Source organism: Zea mays, chromosome 1, assembly GCF_902167145.1.
Source record: "Zea mays cultivar B73 chromosome 1, Zm-B73-REFERENCE-NAM-5.0, whole genome shotgun sequence".
Lineage (NCBI taxonomy): Eukaryota > Viridiplantae > Streptophyta > Magnoliopsida > Poales > Poaceae > Zea > Zea mays.
The window spans coordinates 199,347,914-199,368,178 of NC_050096.1; the positions used below are offsets into that span (position 1 = coordinate 199,347,914).

At 45.4% G+C, this 20,265-nt stretch overlaps 2 protein-coding genes across 2 annotated transcripts; one reads left to right on the forward strand and one right to left on the reverse strand.

Moving 5' to 3' along the window:
* The first annotated feature begins 6,195 nt into the window (after positions 1-6,195).
* Positions 6,196-7,337, forward strand: LOC109943718 (protein ILITYHIA). Its single transcript, XM_020547220.2, has 3 exons — positions 6,196-6,534; positions 6,978-7,129; positions 7,216-7,337. The coding sequence occupies exons 1-3, from the start codon at positions 6,518-6,520 to the stop codon at positions 7,305-7,307; spliced, it is 261 nt and encodes an 86-aa protein (XP_020402809.1). The 5' UTR covers positions 6,196-6,517; the 3' UTR covers positions 7,308-7,337.
* A 5,495-nt stretch (positions 7,338-12,832) lies between these two features.
* LOC100284883 (mitochondrial import inner membrane translocase subunit Tim8) lies at positions 12,833-14,768 on the reverse strand. Its single transcript, NM_001157778.1, is given in 2 exon segments — positions 12,833-13,228; positions 14,603-14,768. Coding segments are annotated over 2 exon segments (219 nt in total). The 5' UTR covers positions 14,636-14,768; the 3' UTR covers positions 12,833-13,042.
* Positions 14,769-20,265: the final 5,497 nt, after the last annotated feature.

A 20,265-nucleotide genomic window follows, 5' to 3' on the forward strand; every position in this document is an offset into this window, starting at 1 on the left:
AGCGGAGTTCGCCGTCTTCCGAGGCCTTAGCCCGAGTCCGAGCCCTGGGCCGGGCGGAGTTCGCCGTCTTCCGGGGCTTTAGCCCGAGTCCGAGCCCTGGGTCGGGCGGAGCGGAGTTCGCCGTCTTCCGGGGCTTTAGCCCCAGTCCGAGCCCTAGGTCGGGCGGAGCGGAGTTCGTCGTCTTCCGGGGCTTTAGCCCGAGTCCAAGCCTTGGGTCGGGCGGAGCAGAGTTCGCCGTCTTCCGGGGCTGAGCCCGAGTCCGAGCCCTGGGTCGGGCGGAGCTTCCTATGGCGCCTTTGGCAAGGCCTGACTGCCTGTCAGTCTCACTCTGTCAAGTGGCACTGCAGTCGGAGTGGCGTAGGCGGCGCTGTCCTTCTGTCAGACCAGTCAGTGGAGCGGCGAAGTGACGGCGGTCACTTCGGCTCTGCCGGAGGGCGCGTGTCAGGATAAAGGTGTCAGGCCACCTTTGCGTTAAATGCTCCTGCGACTCGGTTGGTCGGCGCGACGATTTAGTCAGGGTTGCTTCTTAGCGAAGGCAAGGCCTCGGGCGAGCCAGAGATGTGTCCGCCGTTAAAGGGGGGCCTCGGGCGAGACAGAAACCCCTCGGGGTCGGCTGCCCTTGCCCGAGGCTAGGCTCGGGCGAGGCGTGATCGAGTCGCTCGTATGGACTGATCCCTGACTTAATCGCACCCATCAGGCCTCTGCAGCTTTATGCTGATGGGGGTTACCAGCTGAGAATTAGGCGTCTTGAGGGTACCCCTAATTATGGTCCCCGACACCAATTGACGCAAACAGTCGAATTCAGTACAAACATCATAAATTGTTCAAAACGAATCCATGACATACAAATGCATCATATAATCTTCTAACATGGTTCCACTCCTGGCCACAATTATTGTCTATTACAACATAACACGACATAAAATACAGCTATTATGTCCTGCACGTTTTATGGTTCGAACTAAGTAGAATGTTCTCAACAAAGATGTCACATAAAAACTGTCCACGCCAGGAATGATGTCGACGCCATGTGACAGAACGTTACAAATTACTCAAACTTAAAAATAAACTGCTGCAACTTCTTTTTCTGTTCCTTCATGAGAATCCAAACTTCTGGATCAACATCTGCCTCATTCGTTGAACACAACATCTGTAATCGTGATTGGGCCGATTCGAGTTCTTGAAGTTTCAATTCCCTTTGTCTAATTATGACTTTCTGTGCTTCCAATTCCAACCTCTTTTTTCTCAAATTCCCTGTCTTCTTCTGAGCTCTTGTCTTTCTTTTCACACTTTTCAATTGACCTCTGAATTTGTTTTTCTGTCATTTCTTGCAAACGGCTTAAGTATTCTGTAGAAGAGGAAGATGCACCTTTCTTTCTCTCAGATTTACTGTAATCACGACCTCTCGGCCGTTTGCCTGTCAACCCAGCAGAACCACTATCAGTTTCAAGTGCCTCAACAGATGGATTACCTGAAGATCCAATAGATTTTGCATTTAAGCCTCGGAAGGAATGTCCTTGACATATACTCTCCCATTTCAGTTCACCCTTCAGTTGATGCCAGCAATGCATATAATGGAATGGTTTCTGTTCCTCGTGTGCAAACAAGGTTGCCGCCTTTGAAGTCTGCAGAAATATTAGATGAATTAGACAAATGTAATAACAAGTATGCACTACTAAATTATTAACATGATTTAAACTCTATATGATTTGCCTTACCTTATCGTTATCAGTTAAGACACTTTGGTTCTCTCTTAATACTCTTGCGTAGTAGCCAGAGAACTTACTCACATCAGCTCTAATCTTGTCCCATCTACTGCTAAGTGCTCTGTTCAGTCTACAAGGGTACTGGCCCCTCTGTTCGTTGTACCTTTTTTCAATTCGAGCCCAAAGCCCCTCCCTTCTTTGTCCAGTGTGCACAATAGGGTCACTGCTTATTTGCAACCATGTTATGCAAAGGAGAAGGTCTTCAGGAGCTGTAAAGTTTTGTTCCTTGGACTTCTTATTTTTCAAAATAGGAGCTGCATTTTTTTCTGGACTATTGATGTCCTGAACACTATGTTCAGCATCTGAGTCAAGGTTGACAGGTATGGAAGGTATAGTATTCGAACCCTGCAATGGTGTACTTGTATTTGAAGGAGGATAGGAGTCACCAAAAGGAGGAGGTTCCACTGAACCGAGAGGATTCCTGACAAAGTTCAAGTAATGGTTCCAATACACTGCAGACTGTGAGGCAGGAATCATGGTTGATTGAGAAGTAGAATTTCCAGTCTGCATGGGAGCCCACATTGTAGTTGGACCTTGGCCAGGATTAGGAAAATTGAGGTTGGCCATCATGTTGTAATCCATTGGAGGCTGCTGCATGAAGCCCGTAGGCCATAAAGGGGGTTGAGGAGGAAATTGCTGCGTACTTGCTGTATTTGACATCGGCTGCGAAGATGTCGCATTGTTTGCTTGCTCCATTCTAGTATATGTCCACATGCCATAGATTTAGTGAAATCTTATAAACTCAAAGAAATCGACAGTACTAGGAAAACATTAGAACAGATCAAGCATTTAAAGGACCACAATATTATATAAAGGTCGGCATGAACTGTCTGAGTAGCAACAGCAGCACATTAACACAACAGACTGAACAAAATAGACATAATAAGCTGACATCATTGTAGCTTATGATCGGTACGTTGGACTTAGACTTAGACATAGATGACAACAGATATTGTCGTTTACAAGCACAGAACCTAACAGTTGGCGCCCTTGCACGACTACTTAGACGTTCAAAAGGATGTCATCTACCTCGAACTGGAATACATGCCTAATATATATTCCAGTAGCTGTTACGAGTCGACCTATCTGAGTCGCTGAAGTACCACTCATCAGACACATCGGGGCAGTAGAACTCCTCTTCATCAACAGATGGTTCAGTAACTGTTGGAGGGGTCGACGGAGATGTAGGGTCAACACTTATGTCATCGCCATCGTACTTAACAATTTCTGGAAATGCTTGCACTTTTGCCTCTAAGGCATCTTGTTGCAGCAATTCTAGCTTATCTTTGATGGCATACAAGGTTCTAGCTACGATCTCTTCATCATGCATGTGGTCTAAAGCATGATCTACTAAACCACCCAGTGTTTTTGTGGCATTCTCGGCACAGTGTACAAGGACTTTCAGCAAAGCCTTCATGTTATCTTCTGTCGAGGATGCCATGATCAAATGTGCTGCAAACAATTAATAAATGAAGTAACAACTGCATAGGCTTACAAAGCAGATAGGCATCATGGAATTAATAAGTTGGAAATAACTACAACAAATAATGTAGGCACAAACATGTAACCAAAAGGAACCATATAGGCATCAGGGAATTATGCAGTACACCGAAACAAAGATATATGTGACATAATAATGTTGTTTGTTAACAAGCATATATCAGTCAATAATAGGTATAGAGGTATTGTACAAATATCCTTAAAGCCGATTAAAGAAACTTTGTGTCAGATATATCTGTACTACATCATTGGTATAGAACATAATACAGTGGGTGAAATTTAGTGCATAAGTATGTTTTCACAAATATGTGTAGTCCATGAAAAGTGGAAACACAGATACATGTGACATACTGATGTAGAATGTTAAGAGGCTTTCATGTGTCAATAATACGAAGACAAGTATAAATTTTTATCATGAATTGAAGAACTATATGAAATAAGAAACATATATTTCACAATTCACTGGTTACAATTGCTCAGAAAGCTGAATAAGGAATATATGAACTGTTAAATAATTAAAATGTACAAGTTTCAAAACATGATGAGGCTAATAAGCAAGTTACAAAATAAATGGACAACTCATGATTTGTTTAGAACAAGAGGGACACACAAGTCAGGACTATTTGCACATGTTGTGCTTAAGCTGTAGAAGGAATTGTGCATCGGTTTGTTTCAAACTTGTACATTTAAATGATACTCTGTAGCAGGAATGATACTCTCCTGGTTATAACAGGACATGTGGGAGACAAAACAAATTTTGTCCTAAAATGTTGCATACCAATATGACATAGAAGTAGCTACAAATGTCATATTTGTAATCAGACTAGTAACCATATAATTATGCCCCCAGACAAGAACAGAAACTAAAAAATGTGGCCCGCAATCTATGGTAGGTATTAAGTTGGTTGTCGTACTAATCACCCTCAACGCATCTATCGTCGACCACATTAATTTACAGTTATGTGATGACTCCTTGAACTGTCTTGATGAAACCCTAACCGAATGACCAAATCTAAGGTTACTTTGGCGGCCAGATAGTACTGGAATCCGTTCATTGACATGAGTTCGGTCAACTACGGAACTCAAACCTAAAATTTTCGAATATAAAGTTACAAACAAGTAACTGCGAAGAGGGGGAAGACCATGTTCGTACCTGAAGAGCTGAAGATCCGGCCCGCAACAACAAGATTCGAACCGATGAACTCTGGATCTAAGCGAGTCGTCGATGGTCGGAGAGGAAATCCACCGACGGGGAGACGTACCGCCAAAACGGACTGGGATTTGTGGCCGCTTCCGCTTCCGAGGCGAACGGACTTCACTCGTCAGCAACAGGACGTGGTCGTCGTCGGCGCCGACCTCCTCCGGCTCCGAATTGGCCTTGCGCCGCCAGATCCGCCGCCGCGTCGCCCCTTCTCGCCCGCATTCCCGAGAGCCGTCGAGAGGAAGAGAAGTGGACCTGGAACTTTCCGCCGTCTGGCGCGGGCGCCGGCTTCCACGAGAAGAGCGCGTAGCGGAGTGCACAGTCCTCCCCTTCATCTGTGGCGTGAGAGAGAAGGGGAGCGCGTCGGAGAGTTGCCCGTAGGGCTTGCCGCTGCGTGCGCTAAGGGGCTACTGTAGCCGCTAAACTGTGAACAGTGCAAGAGGAGGGGAGGGGAAGGGGGCCGCGCTGCAGATAGTCTCACAAGCCTCACTCCCATTGATTGGCCGCTTGTGCTAATAAACATGCCCCCACTTCCGTGAAGAAACTGCAAAGATATGATTGGTTTCGTGTGGTGGATGGATGGAATGGGTCACCGCCTCACCCGTCACAGAACATCAGCAAAACAGGTTATTGGTTGGTTTTCCCATATCTCTACAACTATTAAGAGCAAAGTGTAGACTGCCCCCGCCCGTCCGCCCGCCGCAACGCACGGCGCCCACCCGCCCGCCGCCGCGACTCCCGCATGCCCGCCGCTACCGAACCGCTCGCCTACCACCCGCACGCCACACGCCGCGAAGCACGACCGCCGCCGCGAATCCCGCCACTACCGAACACGGACCGTCCGCCTCCGCGAATCCCGCAGACGCAACCTCTCCCTCATCAACCTGCGCGATGTCACTACTACCCACGATCGGCGATCCCATCTCCTAGCGCTCCCACATGAATCCCAAAAATCGTTCTCCATCTGCCTCCACCAATTACCGTAGCCGAACAGTTGCCGGCGGCGAGTACCACGACCTCATCTCCCTCTCTTCATCCTCTCTCACATCGCGGCTAGGGTTAGGTCATCTCACCAAGCCACCATGATGCAGTAGCTCCGTCACAGCAGGGCATGGCAGATGGCGCCACCTCTTACCTCCGCAGTCCGCCAGGCAACGGAAGGCCCACCAGGCGGCCGCGCGAGTGCCAAGCGTGGATGGGCGTGGCCAAGAGCTAAGACCCTAACTTTTGGTGAATCTCACGGCCGCGCTCTCCTTCCTCTCCACACTCTGTCTCGGCACCGTCCCGCACTCTCGCTCACAATGCCACCATCGCCGCTGACGAGGCCTCGTCTCCGTCGGTCCCTGTTCTGCCCACCGGCAGTATGACAGATGGACCCCATGTCTCCGGCGGAGGGAATGGCGAGGCAAAGCATAGGTAGGCACTGAACGGACCCGACACAGCCTGATCCAGTTAATTGGTGTTGCTCTCGTTCTCCCTGTTCAGATCTAAGGGTTCAGTTTGGTTGTCTCAGGCAACAACGGTGTCACGAACGCGACATCGAAGGTGAAATTCTTTTCGCGTTCAACTAATCCCCCTATGTCATTCGATGATAATCCCTTGCTTACTTTGGTAATGGTTTGGCTACTGCACATAGACTATTGTTACTCTGAATGTTGCACAGCGTCTTCTTCGAAGAAGACTGGGTTGATTCGGCTACAACATTTAAATGCAGCTAACCCTTGGTGCTTCTCCAGTAGTCCAGCGCATGTGCTTCAGTTATTTGTACACGAACTTTTTTGTTGGCTGTTGTACTCATGCCAGTTGCAGATTGACCATGCAGAGTAGTGAATAGCGAGGATGGCTGATACTATAATTTTCTCGCCATTTGGCTGCTCATAGGCTCTCAATAATCGAGGATATTTTTTCAGGCATCAAATCATGTATGTCCTATGTAGGGAAAGAAGACTTGGGTAATGCCTTGCTATGCCCATATGACATTACGAGCACACTAAATTTAAGCTTTCTTCTATCTTTGATCATGTTCTAACTACTAGCATGGAGGAAGAATATGTACAATTCAAGCAGGTACTGACCCATTCCTTTTTCTCTAAACCTGACTTCAGTCAGCAAGTTGGTTAATTCAGTGCCAAGTTACTAATAAAATCCATTTTTTGCTTTGTGGTGACTATCATCCCTTGTACGTTTGTTCCTTTGGTCTTGCACATTTTAGTATATACATATGTTTTTGTTTTGCTTTTTTTGTCCCAATTAACAAGAACAGAACCTGTGTTGACTTTCAGTTCTATCTTTTTATAGATAAATATAGATAAAAGTGTCACATCTTATTACCGTAAATGAATTCATTTTTATATGCTTCTACCTTTTTTAGCTTAGTACAATCAAAGGATATGCAACATAAAGTAGGCCTCAGTTTAAATTTGAGCTTGAATTACCTGTATGATTCGCATGTGGAATAATGGGTCACCAATGCACAAGTTTGCTGGTTGACATCCTGCCCTGTTCTACAGCATGGACTCCTGCCCAGTTCTACAGCATGGACTCCTTCTAGACCGCCAACAACCCCGTCCGCACCCAGGCATCAGCAAGACAACACAACAATTGGATGGAATCTATGCACTCTTTGCAGTATTGAGGCTTGCTGTTGTTGATACAAAAGCAGGTTTTCCACAATTTCTTTTATCCACGTGCCTTTTTTGTATGCTTGCTAGCACATTTTGCCTTAAATATGGTTTGATGAATCTGCAGATGGTGCCATTCTGAAGGAGGAACTGTGGACATTGATTGCTCAAAATGAACCCTCATTAATCTCTTTACAGTTGGTAATTCTGTTGTTCTGAGTTTTCCACTAAGAATACTTTATTATCCCACAAAATGACACTAAGAATACTTTATTATCGGCTAGGATGCTGCGACTTCGCCGACAACGAGGTTGTTGCCCTCACCGAGAGCATCGGCAAGCCGCTCGCCGATGTGCTCAAGGAGCTCGGGAAGAGGGTTCCAGACTCCCTTGTGAAGACCCGCGTCGAGGATGATGGCTTCACTATCAAGTACATTCCTAGGATTACCCAGACTAGATTTAGCTCTTGTGATTTTGCATTCTACTACATTTTTACTTGTTCTGCTGCATTGACAGCTCTAGAAGAGGGTTCCAGACTCCCTTGTGAAGACCCGCGTTGAGGATGATGGCTTCACTATCAAGTACATTCCTAGAATTACCCGTACTAGATTTAGCTCTTGTGATTTTGCATTCTACTCATTTTTACTTGTTGTTCTGCTGCATTGACTGAAAGTACTTATACACCTGTCCAATCCTAGAATTACTAGATCATGGTCCTCCCTAGATTCAGCCCATGCCAGCTTGGCCTGATTACTCAGGTATTCTTTTTGTCTTAATGGTGCTACATTGCTGCTGTGTAAGTGTTTGTGTGCACTTGGAACGTATTGATTACTGCTGACTAATGAGATAAACTAATGTCACTCAAGTTCAGGTTGTATATGTAACTGTTTTATCTAGATCCAAGTACTTTACCTGGCATTCATGTGGTAGGGAGTGTTTTACAAGCTCATCAGATCATTGTATTGCATTCTACTTTGTTGTCTCACTGCTCCTTCTACAGAAATAAAAATCAAGGCCACCAGCTGTATGGTTTTTGAAGGATGTGACTGGAAACTATTTGTTATCAAAACAAACCGGATGTTAGAAAATTTAACTTGGTATACTACATTGTTTGTCATGCTGCTTTTTATGTACTCAAACTGTGTAATGTTGTTATTCTGTGTAGGGTCATTGCCATCCAAAAGTCCTGAGAGCTTTGGTAGAACAGACATGATTATTTAAGAGTTGTATTTGTGCCCTTTTTACCTCTTCGATGAATTATTCTGTTAGTATTTGATAGTCATGAGCGCCTTGCTATGCTTCAATTATTAACTATCAATTATGTAACAGCCTCGAGTCATGGGCCATATTTGACAAATGCATTCTCTTGGTATGAGTGGCCTTAACCTCTGAAAAATTGCCATCTTGGAGCCTTGGAAGATATATATCAGAACAGAAGGATTTTGTAAGCATTTGAAACTATAGTACTTGCTTAGTAATCACTTCTTTAAAGTAAAAGTGTCATTAGATTGAGTAGCTCCATGTGCTATGCAGACAGATACATTTATGGCTCAGCAGTTCTTATTTCAAAGGCAATGGCAACGGATTCGTAAATGTGCACAAAAGTTGGGTATCTACATCATGGGTGACATGCCTACATATGTTGGCTACCATAGTGCAGATGTTTGGGCGAACACACATTTGTACATTGAGTTTAATGACTGCGGGGTTGTTAATCACTGGGGACCTATTATCAACACAAAAATGTCTCCTGGTGCATTGCTAGCTGCTAGATATTTTACTTTACCAATTTGTTGTGATTCTGATGTTCACAAGGTCAGGGCTTCATAGTTTATAATAATTGGTTATATGAAATGAAATTTACAGCTGGAGAATAAAAGACACATGAGATTTTGGGCAAACTTGAAGAACCTACCTCCAGTGCAAATCTAATTTCAACACCAGCTGTTGAGAAGGGTTTTTTCGAGCTTAAAACAAGTTGTACTGACCTTCACAGTGTTGTGGGGGATCTGCTTCCATCTGCAAAGGCAGTTGTAGATGATATATTGGCTGCAAGGATGGAGAAAGGCGTTAGTTTGAAAGCTGAAGAAGTAAGAGGTCAACGAACAACTTGTGGCACTGCAGGCCCATGTGCTCTTAATGATAAAGACAGGGGTCCAAGTATAGGTAAACCTCGCAGCCTTATGAATTGGAACCCAACAAAACAGACCTTTCAGGTGAGCATTTGTTTTTAAAGGAGTTATCTTTGCTTTTGAACTTTGTTCACAATGGACATGCTTTCATTGTTAAATTGAACTTGTGACTGTAATAGCTAGCTTTTGTTCCCGTTTTGATTGAAAATGATATCAGTGCATATATTGTGTCAATATTTTGCATTAAACAGTGTGTGTACATTTTATTCATTTCTCTGTTGATTGACTTTTCAGTACAAATTGTTCTCTACGTTGCCAACTTTCTGGTCTTGTCTACATTTCCTTTTTTTGATGGTATGTGTTATGAAATATTTTGAGGATATATGTGTTCTTGGTAAGATATAAGATGCTGTGACCATGACAAGAAATAATCAAATGGTGTCACAAAACCTAATAGTTGTAGGATTTTGTTTCATTTTAGTAAGGTAACTACTAAAATTTGGATTTTGGATCATGAATGCTCTACTATAGCCCCTCCTTGTGTTACACTCAAACGCAAACTCATTGTAGTCTAATTTAAGCTCAATCAAGATATCTCATAACTTTTTAGTTAACCTATAGGATAGCTTAGTATCACAACCGCAAAATGTTAGATTCTGGTCATGTTTCTGAAAAGAAAACACTTGTTCGCAGTGGGAGGAGTCAGGTCCTGAGTGTTCAGAATCATCATTACGTAGACCGCCCTTCCCGATAGTACTGGTTTCTCCTTTGGCACCGCGAGAAAATAAGAATGGGCGTAGGAAGGCAAGGAGGTGGTGCTTGTTAGAATAAACACTAAGAAAGGGTGTTGAACAGTATGTTTTGTCTTGATGTTCTGATTTATTTTATTCTTATTTGACATCTCAGCTTTCTTATTCTAAAACAATCGCATTTAGTTGATGTTGTTGTATGCTCATGGGTATATTGTGCTTGTTTCATGTGTAGGTATGGTAGGGGCAATTGGAAGGAAATATTAGATAACAATCCTAACGTTTTTATCTGCAGAACACCGGTGGGTATTTGGTTATTATAGTGAAGTTCCTGTGGTTTCCAGTCAAGGTACTGACGGGTTGTTTGTTTGATGTATTGTAGGTGGACTTGAAGGATAAGTGGAGGAATATGATTATCCGATAATGTAATGGAGAAATATGTAGGTGTCGAGTTACCAGAACCCCTGACTAGGGTTGGAAACGAGCCGATTCGGCTCGCCCATTGCACGAGCTCAAGAATGATGCTCGGCTTGGCTCGAAGTTGGCTCGCGAGCTGGCGAGCGCTCGTGAGCCGCACCGTAATAAATATATTGCATTATAACATAATTAAAAAATATATAAATGTGGAATATACCATCATCATTCAATATTATGAGTAATCTAAATTATGAAGTATCATAAATTTATCATTAAAAACTAAGAAACGACCCTATTATCCATAGAATTATTCAATATTATAAGCCGCTCTGAGCTCTAGCTTTTTTCTAGCCACACTTTAATGGAGTTCTGCCTCGCCTGGTGCGGCAAGCTCATCCGGTATGCCCGCGCCGTCGCCGCGCACTACGTCTGCTCCGTCAAGGGCCTCTGCTTTGACCTCTTCATCATTAGGGGTGGAAACAGAGCTTTCAATGCATGCTGGAGGTGCACGATGTGATCGATATTATCCATGCATGATAAATGATGACAATGGTGATAGCCATGATATATGGTCAACATTGTATTGATCTTTTTCTGAATTTTAGGCTATCATGTTATTTGCTGGAATGGAGATATTTCATTGTTCACTTGGTTCTTGTGATAGAGTTAATTACCTAATTTCCGTGCTTTCTTAGTACCCTTTTTCTGATATTTGAGTTGTAAATAACACTTCCTTAATTGTGCTGTCATTATAACTCAATGACATTATTAAAATCATATATAGAGATCAATATGTTACTAATGGTTGCAATGTAATGGTGAAATAACTAGATTAAAATAACAAAATTTATATATAGTTAGGATCACAATGGATTTCGAAACATTTTCTCATAACAATATAACATACATTTGTGCATAAGTTATCGTATTATTATACGTTCCCGTTGCAACGCACGGACACTCATCTAGTAATACTTGATGAATGAATCACCAAATATCAGCATACTGGTGAGTAGGTAACTGCCTTTTCTATATACTTCCTTTTTTTCGGCGAATTGCACGGTGATCTTCAAGATTGACAAAGTCACTGTAGCTGTCTCGTTGATCGTTGTCGATGATAACGTTGTCTGCCACTTAAAACACAATGCCGCTAAATCGACGGACGTGACGTTAAACCTAAGACCCAGAGCGAGCGCTACCGATGGTCTTATAATAACCACTAGACATGCACTTTCACGTCTTTCTGTGATGGAAGAAGAGCGAAAGACAATAAGTAAAGTTGTCTAACCAGTAAAACATAATATTCAGATGTTTTTAATATTAAATATAAATTATATATGTATATATGTTTTTGTAAAATAAAAAATATAATCGTGTCGGCTTAGACTAGTACTACGGGCCGACGTTCTTGGCTCTTGCAAGGATCGTGTTGTACCAAGACATATTGGATGGAGTAAATAATAACATCAGTTAGCTAAATCAAAAAATATATTATATGGAGAGCGGAGACAATCAATAAAAAATCTTGAAATTTTTTGGTGGATAATTTATATGAGTAGTATTGTTGTAAGCCGTTGTAACACACGGACAACTGACTGGTTTGATTGAATGGATCACCAAATATCACATTGATTTGAGCAGAATATGTCATCCAGCGACAAGATGGGTTAACCAACCATTCAGTTATCCGACCAAACATCTCAATCGTATACAAGAATCAGATACCATCATCAACAGTTTCATGAAAATCAGACGGCAACAATGGTTCCATTTATATATACTACCGCTCCGCACCATCTCTTACTGAAGGACTAGAATAGGGTGGTCGTGTGGCGCACAGGGGTGGTAATAGATCGCGATCTAAATAATTTTTTATAAAATATTAGGACTCTAAATAAATTTTAGTTAAAAAATAAAATAAAATATAGTCCGATTCTAATCCAATCCTTAAATCTTATAGTATAAAATTTAGAGTCTATTGTCACCTCTAGTCGTGTACATAAGGGTCAGGTAGTAATAGATTGTAACCCAAATGTTTCTACACAAAATGATAGAGCCCTAAATAAATTTTAGTTCAAAAATGAATATAAAATATGGCTCTAAATAAATTTTAATTCACAATATGGTAAGTTTATATTTTTCTTTTAGTCTACTCGTGGCTACTACACTCGGTATACTATGTTGATGGTAATGGTAGGAAATGATTGTCATTCTAGGGGCAAATAATCAGCATGTACAACTCCATGACGACGAGCCCGTGCTCAAAGTCGCACCCGTCGAGGAGAATGGTCTCCACTGTTTATTCCTTGACGATGACAATTTTATCTGGCAATGGAAAATAGTACCAGTGGGCGAAACTATATCTTACATCTCATAGATCTCCTTCGCCTGATATCCGAGCTCACCAAACTGAAATCGAAGTACCTAGGATGCTGACAGGTATGCCATGAGAGATCTTGTTTAAGAGCAGGAGGTGTACAAATCCAATTTCAATAGGCTCAAACACACTTTAACACGTTGCCTAAACAGGGCAGTGGGTAAGACATAAAAAAAACACTAAACTCTGTGTTGAATCGTCCGAAAGTCCTCAATGGAACCTCAAATCAAAGGAAAAGCTTAGGGCGATTGACCAGGCAACAGCTTCGAGTGACGACGCCTCACTGCATCTCGAAGCGTTTGGCAATCAGCACGCTCATGTCGAGGAACCTCTGAGCGCAGTTGGTCAGGCAGGTTGATTCCCCGGAGCTGAACTTGCTCCCGGGAGCGCTGGTGATGCATTTGTCCCAGCACGCGCTCGTTAGCTTGCCGACCATCTCGTTCATCATCGCCTTCTGCTGCTCTTTCTGCAGTGTTGCAGAAATTGAGGTAAGGAATTTTCACACACAGATGGTAACGACTATGTGCATGCTGGCTCGAATAAATCAAATCTGGATAAGAAGGTTAGATTGAAGAAATGCAAACAGGGGATACCATCATCAAACAATGGGAGATTATGTGACATTGCTAGCGAGTAGGTCAAGATGTCAAGAAGGTGAAAGATTAATATAGCATATGTTTTATGATCTGAAACAGTAGCTCAACAAAATGGTGAGCATTACCTAAATTGAAGGTCTAAGATTATCCTCTAAGAGCTGAAGTGACTGATTAGGACATCCCCTACTTAGGTAACACATGATAAGCATTTACTTTAGTTAAGTATTTTAGTTAACACATTTATCACTATAAACCAAATTATGCAAAACTACATGGAGGACAGGTAGCAAATTTCACAGTTGACATCTAAACTTTGCATGACTGCCACAGCTAAGCCCTCATAAACTTGAGAAACTAGGTTCACAGCTAGTTTGCTTATACGTACAAACTAATAATACTCACACTTAGCTAACACAACAACAGCAAGTGGTCCAATCAGAATTAGCTAATGATCCAATAATCAAGATCTGGCTTAATGAGGGCTAATGGAAAACAGAATCTAACTTTCAAGTTCTTATAGGTCGGGGGGTAGGACAACAGTCAAAGCTAAGGGAGCAGGGCCTCTGCCAGATACGATCAAAGTATCTCTGCCTTAACCATTATTAGTATTAAAGTAATATGATCTACGGACGTAAACTACATGATCAGCACCTTATATCTAACACAATAACCAATGAAGCAGTTTACCACTAGTTCAATGGATACAAACATGAATGAATCTAATTCACGGAGCTAACAACAAACTCTGTGCAGTTAGTTCACCTCTGATCAAAAGTACAATCTCAAATCTTCCTCTAGTTATCATCTAGCACGCTAGCATAGCACTAAGAAAATTAAACCCTTAACCAGACATCGCTAGCCAAAACGAGAATGCTCAGAACCAAGTCGAATCAACTCGCCCTGCTCATAACCAAGTCAAATCACCTCGCCCCCTTCACGCTGCCTCTTGAGAGGCTTCAGATCCAACACTGATTGCATAACGAGACAGTGCTACATCTACAAACAAATTGATCATCTCCTACACTGCACATATTAAGCTACAGCGCAGAAAACTACAGCAGCACATCAGACCGCCATGAATCCATGTTCGACCACTGCAACAGAATACAACAAATCGATACCCCCGAAATCAACAGCCGCATGCCCAGATAAAAAGCAGCAATCGGGTCTTACGTGATAGCAGCAGCAGCGTGCCCTCGCCAATAACGCATCACGATTCACGAGCGGGAAGAACCGGTTCTCACCTGAATGAATCGCTGCATCTCGGGGTTGTCCATGGAGCCTCCCTCTGCTTCTCTGTCTCCCCCTAAAACCCTAGCTCGGTTTTTGATTGCAGAAGGGGATGTGGGAATTGGGATGCGGCCGCCGCCGGCTAGTAAAGTATTGGGACAATCTTTTTTTTATCCTTATAAGGGCTTGTTCGGTTATTCCTATCCCGTATGGATTGGATGGGATTGGAAAAAATTATAAAAGATTTTGACTTATTTGGGATTGAAACTCATCCAATCTCACCCAATCCACATGGATTGAGAACAAAACGAACAAGCCATAATAAGGATGACAGACCAAATGCCATATCAGTAATAATTTAGAATTAAAAAACTTACTGGAGATTAGTTATCTTTTATGCCATCCAATAATCATTTAAATTTTAAATTTTAAAATAGTTTTTTAATATATCATTACTTTTTATTGGCTATCGACATTTTCTTCGTCTCCGCGAGTATGGGCTTAAGGCTATCTCTAGCATTTTTCTATTATATTCCCTATATTACTATCTATTTTAAACTTTATTATGCAAACAATTTCATCTACGGTACAAAATAGTGTTTTGCACATCGTTTACACGGATTACTCGAGATGACCTAACTAGAATTGAGCATATGCCACCCGACTCCATCCATCTGAAAAAACCCAATCTAACATGATCCAATCAATACAAATAGTAATACAAGAGCTAACCATGATTTTTAAACCAAAATCCAACCTAACCTAATCGATAGCGAAAAAGTTCAATCCAAACCAAAAAAGTTTATTCAATCCCGAAAAACTAATCTGACATGTCCAATAGAGAGACACGAACCAATCCAACCAAAACCAACCCAGTAGTAGACATAGGTCGAACAAAGACAGTAAAAAGCACAATATAACTTAACCAAATCTAAACTTTAAAAAGTCCAACCCAACCTAAAAAAATCTAATCCAACATATTCAATAGTGTAACACCCAAAATCTTAGTGAATTTAGTAAAAAATTTCCCAAGAAAAATCAAATTGGGTTGTCTTCTAATGGAGGATAATACATTGAGAGTGTCCCTTTCAAAAAAATGATGATAATAAATAAATAAATATGTAATACTAAAATGTTTGGCAGTTCAAAACTTAAATTTTAAAACTTTGAAGACTGGAATTTAACTTTAAACTCAGAACAATAAATAGTAGGCAAATTCTCAACTGATTATTTTTATATATACTTTGAATTCGGCTACACATTCAATAACAATATTCCTTAAAATAAGTATGTGAAACATGACATAAATAGATTAATAGAGTAATTAATATATATGTTTATAAATATTTGCATTCATGCTGAGATTTTCTTGATTGTGCATTTAAAATTCAAAACCTAATTTGAGATTGAAATCCAAAAGAGAAAGTAGAAAACTGAAAAGATTAAAAAAAACTACCGACTAGGACGGATTATCCCATGCGACCGACTCCCTCTTTTAGGGGGTGTTTGGTTAGAGGGACTAAAGTTTAGTCTATAGTCTCATCTAGTTGAGAGCACCTAGAGGGGGGGTGAATAGGTGATCTTGGGAAACTTAAACTTATAGCCACAAAAACTTGTTAAGTGTTAGCACAATAATCGCCAAGTGGCTAGAGAGGAGTCTCAACAAAACACAATACCACAAGAGATCAAACACAGAGGTGACACAGTGGTTTATCCCGTGGTTCGGCCAAGACCAACGCTTGCCTACTCCATGTTGTGGCGTCCCAACGGACGAGGGTTGCAATCAACCCCTCTCAAGTGGTCCAAAGACCAACTTGAATACCACGGTGTTTTGCTTTACCTTTCAATATCCCGTTTGCGAGGAATCTCCACAACTTGGAGTCTCTCGCCCTTACACTTGAGATTCACAAAGAAATACGGAGTAAGGGAGGGAAGCAACACACACAAATCCACAGCAAAATGCGCACACACACGGCCAAGAATCGAGCTCAAAAGACTATCTCAAAGTTCTCACTAGAACGGAGCTCGAATCACTGAGAATGACAAACAGATGCGCAAAGACTGAGTGTGGATGATCAAGAATGCTCTAAGGTTGCTTGGTATTCTCCTCCATGCGCCTAGGGGTCCCTTTTATAGCCCCAAGGCAGCTAGGAGCCGTTGAGAGCAATTCTGGAAGGCTGATCTTGCCTTCTGTCATCGGGCGCACCGGACAGTCCGGTGCACACCGGACACTGTCCGGTGCCCGATCTCCTTCCTAAAATGTCGCAGCCGACCGTTGCCCGCCAGAGAGCCGTTGGCGCACCGGACATGTCAGGTGCACACCGGACAGTCCGGTGCCCCCTTCTAGCCGTTGGCTCGGCCACGTGTCACGCGCAGATCGCGCGGCCGACCGTTGGCCCGACCGACCGTTGGCTCACCGGACAGTCCGGTGAATTATAGCCGTACGCCGTCGGCGAATTCCCGAGAGCGCCGAGTTCACGCCGAGTCAGCCTGGCGCACCAGACACTGTCCGGTGCACCACCGGACAGTCCGGTGACCCACCGGACAGTCCGGTGCTCCCAGACTCAGCAGATTCTTGGCTGCTCGAGCCAAGACATTTCCAATTGGATTTTTCCTGTTTCCAGTACTTAGACACAATACATTAGTCCATAAAACAATGTACTAAGTCTGAGAAACATACCTTAATTCTTGATTTGTACTTTGTCCACCTTTTTACACTTAGGCACTTGTGTTGGACACTAAATCACCAAAACACTTAGAAATGGCCCAAAGGCACATTTCCCTTTCAATCTCCCCCTTTTTGGTGATTTATGCCAACACAACATAAAGCAAGTAGAACAAGTACAAAATCAAATCAAATAAGAACTCAAAATTGTTTTGATTCAATTTTGACATATATGGATCACTCTATGCCACCACTTGGTTTGTTTTTTGCAAATCTGTCGGCGTTTCGAGACAGGGGGGTCCCTAAGCCGACGAGTGAGTGTGCTGCGTGCCCCAGCCCAGATGGGTCGAGCGCGTGGGCGAGCGCGGAGGGGGGAGAGGCGAGGCGGCCGGAGCCGAGCGTGAGAGAGGTGGAAGTCCCGCGGCCTTCGTGTTCGTCCCGCGCCCAGGTCAGGTGCGCTTGCAGTAGGGGGGTTACAAGCGTCCACACGGGTGAGGGAAGCGAGCGGCCCCAAGAGAGCGCCTGTCCCGTCCTCGGTCCCGCGCGGCCAACCTTCTCTGAGAAGGCCCTGGTCCTTCCTTTTATAGTCGTAAGGAGAGGACCCAGGTGTACAATGGGGATGTAGCAGAGTGCTACGTGTCTAGCGGAGGGAGAGCTAGTGCCCTAGGTACATGCCGATGTGGCAGCCGGAGAGATCTGGGCATCCTGCTGGCGTGATGTCGTGGCTATCGGTGGTGCGGCGGAGCCTGATGGAGGGACAGCTGTTGGAGCGGTTGAGTCCCTGCTGACGTTGTCCTGCTGCCGTAAGAGAGCTGGGGGCCGCCGTCGTCATAGAGCTCGTGGAGCGCCATCATTGCCCCTCTGGCGGAGCTGGCCGGACGAGACGCCGGTCTTGTCCTCCGTGACCCGAGTCGATTCGGGGTAGGGCGATGATGACGTTTCCTGTTGACGTGGCGGTCTGTGCTCTAGGCAGGGCGACGTGGGGTTTCCTCCGAAGCCGAGGTTGAGTCTTGCCTTCAGTTGCCGTGGCCGAGCCCGAGCCAGGGGGTCGGGCGAGGCGGAAGTCGTCCGGCCGAGGCCAGGGCGGAGTCCGAGCCCTGGGGTCGGGCGAGGCGGAGTTTCGTCGTCTTCCGGGTCTTAGCCTGAGTCCGAGCCCTGGGGTCGGGCGGAGCGGAGTTCGCCGTCTTCCGGGTCTTAGCCCGAGTCCGAGCCCTGGAGTCGGGCGGAGCGGAGTTCGCCGTCTTCCGGGTCTTAGCCCGAGTCCGAGCCCTGGGGTCGGGCGGAGCAGAGTTCGCCGTCTTCCGGGTCTTAGCCCGAGTCCGAGCCCTGGGGTCGGGCGGAGCGGAGTTCGCCGTCTTCCGGGTCTTAGCCCGAGTCTGAGCCCTGGGGTCGGGCGGAGCGGAGTTCGCCGTCTTCTGGGTCCTAGCCCGAGTCCGAGCCCTGGGGTCGGGCGGAGCGGAGTTCGCCGTCTTCCGGGTCCTAGCCCGAGTCCGAGCCCTGGGGTCGGGCGGAGCGGAGTTCGCCGTCTTCCGGGTCCTAGCCCGAGTCCGAGCCCTGGGGTCGGGCGGAGCGGAGTTCGCCGTGGCGCTTTTGGCAAGGCCTAATTGCCTGTCAGACTCACTCTGTCGAGTGGCACTGCAGTCAGAGTGGCGCAGGCGGCGCTGTCCTTCTGTCAGACTGGCCAGTGGAGCGGTGGAGTGACGGCGGTCACCTCGGCTCTGCCGGGGGCGCGTGTCAGGATAGAGGTGTCAGGCCACCTTTGCGTTAAATGCCCCTGCAATTTGGTCAGTCGGTGTGGTGATTTAGTCAAGGTTGCTTCTGAGCGAAGCCAAGGCCTTGGGCAAGCCGGTGATGTGTCCGCCATAAAAAGGGGGGCCTCGGGCGAGACGGAAGTCTCTCGAGGTCGGCTGCCTTCGGCCGAGGCTAGGCTCGGGTGAAGCGCGATCGAGTCACTCGTGTGGACTGATCCCTGACTTAATCGTGCCCATCAGGCCTTTGCAGCTTTATGCTGATGGGGGTTACCAGCTGAGAATTAGGCGTCTTGAGGGTACCCCTAATTATGGTCCCCGACAGTAGCCCCCGAGCCTCGAAGGGAGTGTTAGCACTCGCTTGGAGGCTTTCGTCGCACTTTTTTGCAAGGGGACCAGCCTTTCTCGGTTGCATTTCGTTCCGGTGGGTGCGCGCGAGCGCACCCGCCGGGTGTAGCCCCCGAGGCCTCGGAGGAGTGGTTACACTCCTTCGAGGTCTTAATACTTAGCTTAACGCTTCGGCTGGTCTGGTCGTTCCCTCATGCGAACTGGCCGTAGCCCGGGTGCACGGTCGGGGCCCAAGCTCTCGGGCTGGTATGTTGACGCTGTCAACGATTTGGCCGGAGCCGGTTTTTGCGAGAGCAGCCCCCGAGCCTCTGCACAGGGCGAGAGGACGATCAGGGACAGACTCGGCTTTTTACATACGCCCCTACGTCGCCTTTCCGCAAGGAGGAGGGGGGAGTGCGCCATGTTACCCTCGATGGGCACCGAACATGGTGTCTCCGGTGAGCTGCAAGCGGGTAATCCGAGTGGACGTCCGTGCCCCGTTCGTTGGGGGTCGGCTAGGGGCCCAGAGGCACGCCCAAAAGTACCTGCGGGTGACTTGCCGGACCCGGTCCCCTGGCGACGGGGTCCGAGGGCTCGATGCCTCCCTCCGATGGGATTCCGTTACAAGATCGTTCCCGCTGGTCTCGGATATGTCCTAGGGTACCTCGGGAGCGCAGCCCGAGCCTCGGTTATGTATCGAACGTACCCCTGGTCATCCCTCGCTCGGTGTCTGAGGCGACTGTGAACCCTTCGGGGGCCAGCCTTCGAACCCCTGATCAGTAATGGGCGCGGAGCCCGAGTAGCCTGAGGCGGCCGTGGAGCCCTTCGGGGGGCCGGCCTTCGAACCCCTGACCAGTAGTGGGTGTCGGGCCCACGCGATCTGAGGCGGCTGTTGAACCCTCGGGGGGCCAGCCTTCGAACCCCTGATCAGTAATGG